Source organism: Astatotilapia calliptera, chromosome 12 (genome assembly GCF_964374335.1).
Source record: "Astatotilapia calliptera chromosome 12, fAstCal68.1, whole genome shotgun sequence".
In the NCBI taxonomy this organism is placed as follows: Eukaryota; Metazoa; Chordata; class Actinopteri; order Cichliformes; family Cichlidae; genus Astatotilapia; species Astatotilapia calliptera.
Window position 1 is genome coordinate 37422734 of NC_137433.1, and position 6609 is coordinate 37429342.

Below are 6609 nucleotides of genomic sequence, written 5' to 3' on the forward strand. Positions count from 1 at the left end.
TGCAATGACAATAAAGAGTTATCTTATCTTATCTTATCTTAAAAAAAGGTTCTCCTGTCAGATACCATATTGAAACTAAGAAAAAGTAAACCAAAGCTGAAGATTTTTTTAACCATACAATAGAATTATGACGAAAGAGCAGCGTCCTGCCCTTGAAATAGACCTTTATTGCGAAAATCCAAACCGGATATTGAGAATGTGAAACTGTTAACTATCAGTTTCACGTTCTCGAGCTCTGCCCTTGACTGTCACCGACCCACGTGAGTGTGTTCATTTACAGGTTATCGTGATGCTAAGCCGGTAGTTAGCTAAGCTAACCGACTACATTAAGAGAAACCCGGTCTCACACCGTTCGGGCGCCTCATTTCTTTTGCAGAACAGACTGTCTGTTATTGACCTGACTTCCGGCTTGGTTCGGCTACGATGTCCTGCAGCGGTAAATCTCTGTGGTTTTTACTGCGGCGGTGTGTCGCAGTCAGACAGCTAACGGTACCGACAGCTTCACGCATGTGCGGCTTCACTCAGCAGCGAACTTTGACTTCGGCGGCCCGGACAGCCTGTTTCCAGAGACTGTGCGAGCTGCAGCCCGCAGTTAGAAGCAGCCAGAGCCGCTTCTGTACTAAGGTTAGTCTCAGAGCAGCCCCGCGTGGTTTAGCATGTGTTTGGGTCACAGAGGCAACTAGAGACGGTTAAAGACCGAGAAGATACTTTAAAACTGCTCTGAAGATGCTTCTAGAAGAGTTTATTAACGCCACGGGCGTATGTTTTGTTTGGGGAGCATCAGACACTTAAATTCGTGCTTTTTATGAACTTTCATCTAGAAATGTGTCCCTTATATGCGAAACTCCAGGACAGAAATATCCCTGTTCATGTAAAGGAAAGCACTTGTACCAAACCCACTCTGGCAGGGGCTAGTGTGGGGGTTCCTTAGTTCCGGCGTAGGAGAGCAGTGGAGGAAATGACTGTCAGAAAAAAAGAATAAGTAATTTCTAATGTGAGCTATGTCTCTGTGGTCTGGCTATGGTCAGTTGACCTGAGCTGGTTCTGAGGTTTACCACCTGCCTTCTACAGTACATACAATTATTCTACCTGAGCTATCGTGGCTGCTTTCCGACTCCTAGTCACTATAAAGCTGCTATAATTGTGGGATTTGACAGGTGTTACTGAAGAGCAGCATCAACTTGAATTGATGACTACATGGTCCTTCTAGCAGCATGTCGTTGTCATTGAAACACATCCAGGCACTTATTTGGGCAGCTATCCTGAAGCATTATCTAAATTAACTTTCATTTCCCTTTCACTAAAAGGGGTATAAAAACTGTATGTACAGAACCCCAAAAGACTGATTCTGGTCATCTTAACGTAGAGTTTTCATTGGGAGATACGTTTTTTCACTCATCCAAATGACGTCTACCACCACTGTTTCTTTCACCACTGTTTCTTTCACCACTGTTTCTTTCACCACCGTTTCTTTCTCAAAAAGGTTCCTTTAATTTTTTTTCACTGCAGCATCTCTTTCATATAATACAGTTGATCCTGGTGCAGGTAGGACCTAACCTAGCAGTGACCAGAAAGATGCAAATACAGAAGTGACAAAGTCCTTTACAATATAAAATCACATACAGTTAAAATTGTATCAGTGGATAAAACGAGCATGTATGATCATTTCACACTGATATATTGATTTAATTGACTCTACATCTTCCAGACAGGAGGAACCTATGAGGATGACTACCCACCTCTGCCGGCCTATCATCCTGAATCAAAACCAGAGTCCAGGGAGGTTTACATCGTGCAGGTGAAAGGTCTCCCATGGTCCTGCACCACTCAGGACCTTCTGCAGTTCTTCTCAGGTGGGAGTCTGAGGAGTGGCACACCTTTACTTTGTAACTACACAGTATATGAATAAATTAAATGAGATTATTATTTTTTGCAATTACCATGTACCAGAGTGTAGGATACGTGATGGGGTGAAAGGCATCCACTTGACTTTGGACAGGCTGGGGAGGCCGTCAGGACGAGCCTTCATCGAGATGGAGCACGAGGAGGACGTCAGCAAAGCACTGGAGAAGCACCGGCAGTACCTCGGCCCACGATATGTTGAAGGTTTGTTCCAAACAGGAAGTCCTTGACAAAGACTGATGGTTTGAAGGGAAACTCAGTTTCAGGGTCCTGACAACAGACATTTATTTATAATAAATAAGAAGCAGTCATGTTTACTTAACTCACAAGAACACATTCTCCTGTCCTGTCTCAGTGTATGAAGTGACAAACGGTGACGCTGAAGTCATCCTGAAGAAAGCCACCCAGCCTCTAGGAGCTGATGGCGTGGTGCTGCTCAGAGGGCTCCCCTTCACTTGCACTGAGGATGACATTGTCCACTTCTTTTCAGGTACACTGTGTTGCTACAGTATGGGACTCTTGTCAGTGTAAACTCAGTAGATTTAGTTGCAAAAAACCCCAAATAAACGTTAGCTATTGAATTTAAGTAGAGCTTGGTAATGATTTTGGTTTCTTATTAGTCTGAAGACAAGAAAACTAAAGTAAAATTCTCATCGTCTGTGGCTAAATAAAATGTTATCACTTACAGTCTTGGCAGTGTCCTGCTTATTTATTTATTTTTTAATAAATTCATGCATGATTTGGTAAACTTGGTAAATCACATTCGTAGGATTCATTTGTTTCACCTCCCAACATGAGCAGCTGAGCACACGGCTTTCAGTTAGAAAACTGGCACTGAGCCTTTTGAAAAGGTGAAAGTATGCAAGGGGAAAAGAATTATAACTACTTTATCTTAACAAGCTGTGTTTCACAGGTTTGGAGATAATGGCGAACGGGATCACCATGGTCACAGACTCCAGGGGAAGAAAGTCTGGAGTGGCTTATGTGCAGTTCACGTCTCAGGAAGCAGCTGATGAAGCGCTGCAGAGGGACCGAGAGATCATAGGGAGCAGGTGGGAAGCTTCACTGACTCTCGAATTCACCTGGATGTTTCTCTGGTGACCAAGAAGTGCACTCTTTTATTTTTTGTCATGTTTGTTGCTTGTTGTGCTGTTTCTAATATCTGCAGATACATCGAGGTGTTTCCCAGCAGAAGAGATGAGATTCACTCGACCTGGAGGAAGAGAACGAGTCCATTTCCGTCTCAGTCCGGGCCTCAGTCAGTGGACCGGAGGAGTGGTGAGGAATTTTAATTGGAATTGGAAAAACGTGCAAATCTTACACTTAAAATATGAATATAAACATAAAACAAATAAAAAGAAGCACAGCAGGAGTGGCTACAACAAAACATTTGTGATGTGGCTCTGCAAAATATCATATTTAACATTGTTTTGAAAAGAGGCTCAAAGGCTTCGGTGTCTCATTTAGCCAAACACCCTCTCGCCTCACATCCTCTCCTCAAATCTCTGGTGGGAATAAAGCGTGTTTTATGGTTCTGGAAATGCGTCTGCCTGTGTACACGTGTTAGTTTGACCAGTGTTTCCCAGTGAACTCTGCTCTAGCTCCTTTCCCAATCCCAGCCTACTTGTCGATCAGTCGGCATTTGGTAGACGGATACATTTATGGGAAAATAAATTACACTTAAGATGTGATAAGACAAGTTTAGGATGTAACGAACAGGTAACACAGAGAGGAGTTAAAACTCTTCATGTGGACAACTCTTACACGTGCCAATTCAATGTTAGAAGCCATATTTTAAAAAAGACTTTCTTGTTCTTTACAGCAGCGGTCCCCAACCCCCGGGCCTCGGACCGGTACCGGGCCGCGAGAGTAGAGGCTCAGGTGTGAAATGTATGGTTTTCAGGGTTTTTATCGGTTTCCAGCGTTATTTTGTTATCGTTTTTATCGTTAACTCGGTTTTCCTGGGTCTGTTCACGTGTGTTATGAATAAATCTTTTTTTTCGGTACCGGTACTAGTTTTATTTTGTTGTATTTATCCGCGACACCTTAAAGGCCGGTCCGTGAAAATATTTTCGGGCATAAACCGGTCTGTGGCGCAAAAAATGCTGGAGACCGCTGCTTTATAGGGTAGAAAGCATTTAAATGACCTGACATATACAACACAGTTGGCGCCCTCTATGGGTTCAATACGGTGCAACAGGTGCTGGTAGTGGCCCGTCCCTCTGGCGTGTTAATTCTGCTACCTTGATAAAGACTCATCGGGGGAGGGGGGTATAGATTAAATGTATTTCAGTGTCACTGTCACATTCCTTTCCCAGCATGTGTAATGTGAATGTTCTGACATACATTTCAAGCTTTAATAGCTCCAGTGAATATTTGATGATATTTCAGCCATTTATGGAAGTTCAAGCCCAAATGATACATGAGCCTGGTTAACAGACAGCAGTGTAATGGGTCCTGTTTTAGCCCCTGAAAACAGATCACCTGCTTCGCCTCCTCCGTCACTTCACCTTCAGAGCTCCACCGTACCGCTACACTACATCCACGTGAGGGGACTTCCTTTCCAGGCTTCTGGGGAAGACATAGTGAAGGTAAAGCTGTTCACGTGTTGAGACAATGAAGCTGAGTTTGGTGATTTCACGTGTCGGTGTTTCTCTCTCGCAGTTCTTCTGTCCTCTGGCCGTGTGTAAGATCCTGATCGAATGCGGTCCCGACGGCAGGCCGAGCGGAGAGGCTGACGTTTACTTCCACTGCCACAGAGACGCCGTGGCCGCCATGTCCAAAGACAGGATGAACATAGGTGAGCCCGTTGGTGAGCTTTTCACAGCGTTGTTTATTTTTGCTTTTAGTTCAACTCTTTACCAGGGCAGCAGCTGTCGATAGATTTAGTAATCGAGTAATTTATCAACTAATTGAGTAATCGGATAAGAAATACTTTTGTCTTATAAATGAGCCACAATACATTTTCAAAAGATGAGTTCAGAATGAACTTCTCATTGATTTCCATTTTAGAAACTTGAATGTTTTAAAGTTTAACTGCATACAACATCTGTCAAAACCGCGAAATAAACTCTTTGATCGTACGCCTCGTATTAAAATTACATTTAAAACATTTTTAAATGCAAAACTCTGGAAATGATCTCGAGTCAAATGTCAAACTTGAATGAAATAAGATATAGATGCAATCTAAACTAAGGCATAAAAACGTTATCTTTACTCAGTCTTCTTGGAAAACCTTCTGACGTTAATAGGAGGCAAGTTTTTGTGCTGCTGAAAACAGATGTTATATTAATAATAATTCAGCGTCCAAACCAACAACCCTCAGGTCAGCGAGCTTAATGGCCCTCGTGCATTTTTATGGAATTGTGAAAAAAAGCTTTTCTTTTTACATGTTTAAATATTACAATAATTAATTAACACAGTATTTGATATTATTTCTCTTTCAATATGAAAAATGTTACGAAAGTATTGAAATTAATGTGGTCTAGTACACCCCATGCCCCCCTTTTCTCTCTCCTGAATGTCTGTGATAACGTCGTAAATCAGAAAAACAAGAATAATTTGAGTCTTCTCTGCTCTTTATATATTTTTCTGTGATCCAAATAATATTGGCCTAAATGTCTAAAGCGTGTCTTTGCTGCTTACTGATCGGTGGCATATTGACTTTGTTTGGTTCTTCTCTTTCAGGCGAGCGATACATCGAGTTATTTCTCAACTCTGTTGCAGACGGTGACGGCAGGTAGGAAACACATCTACCATCAGTTAATTTACTTTTAAAAGAGACCAAGTTATGCATAAAACAGTGGAGTGGCCCTATTTGTGTAAACCAATAATTACTAGAGTCCAACAGAGTGCCGTTTCCTTTTTCTGAGAAAATATTTGGTCTCAAAGTCTTGGAGAGGAAAGGATGCAAATGTGTCGTAGACAAACTGCTCTGAGGTCCGTACAACGATCCTTCCCTCTTCTTGTTTCTTATTCATGGACGGATCGACTGATTTTACATGTAAAACTAATATTAGAAAATATAAAGAGGTTAAACACGTATTACTGAGTGTAACCCAGAGAAAAACTTAAGCTGCCTTGACTGAGCGCGTTTTGTTTTTCCCTCTTCTGCAGGTGAACGTTGACACACAGGATTCCCATATTTATTTTCCAGCCTCACGTGGACATCGAATAAACATTCCTGGTGTCAAAGACAAAGCAGTCGGTCTTTATTTAATCAAATGTAATATTCCTGTAATGCTTTTTTGATTTTATTCTGGAGGTTTGCATCTCCACTTTAAAATGAAAGAAAGAGGCGAACACTTGTAAATGCTCATGTTTATTGTAAGCCAAGAAGCTGTTCCACTTCACCTGTTAATCATCATCAGCCACAAAAAAAATAAAGATTTAGTTTTTAAATCAACAGAACATAAGTTATAAACCTGTCTTCACTTTACCTCAGCCAGGCAGAGCCGTGCATCAAAAGTGCTGAAACACATTCAGTTTATCCAGAGCAAAAAGCCTTCGGTCTAAAAATGTATGATTCACCTGCTACAGTTTAAAACACACCAGACTCAGATGTGACTTCATGCTACATGACTGATTTTAAGCCTTTTTGTTAATGACACTTCTAATACACAACAGCAGGAAAGAAAAAGCAGCTTTGTGACCTTAAGAATCAGGTGATCATTTGCAAAATACATTTATTATTTCTCATTACATGAA

At 41.5% G+C, this 6609-nt stretch overlaps 1 protein-coding gene across 1 annotated transcript; it reads left to right on the forward strand.

Annotated features, from left to right (window-relative positions):
• The first annotated feature begins 151 nt into the window (after window positions 1-151).
• grsf1 (G-rich RNA sequence binding factor 1) lies at window positions 152-6102 on the forward strand. The gene is made up of 11 exons (XM_026186613.2): window positions 152-260; window positions 377-624; window positions 1709-1853; window positions 1951-2106; window positions 2258-2392; window positions 2816-2954; window positions 3071-3180; window positions 4369-4493; window positions 4567-4702; window positions 5590-5641; window positions 6019-6102. The coding sequence occupies exons 2-11, from the start codon at window positions 424-426 to the stop codon at window positions 6020-6022; spliced, it is 1203 nt and encodes a 400-aa protein (XP_026042398.1). The 5' UTR covers window positions 152-260; window positions 377-423; the 3' UTR covers window positions 6023-6102.
• The last annotated feature ends 507 nt before the right edge of the window (window positions 6103-6609 follow it).

Bases quoted from the DNA above. Each gene is read 5' to 3' on its own strand.
- grsf1 (XM_026186613.2), top strand. From the start codon at position 424: ATGTCCTGCAGCGGTAAATCTCTGTGGTTTTTACTGCGGCGGTGTGTC. The intron at 625-1,708 runs GTTAGTCTCAGA...TACATCTTCCAG, and splicing joins AGAGCCGCTTCTGTACTAAG to ACAGGAGGAACCTATGAGGA. The intron at 1,854-1,950 runs GTGGGAGTCTGA...ACCATGTACCAG, and splicing joins CCTTCTGCAGTTCTTCTCAG to AGTGTAGGATACGTGATGGG.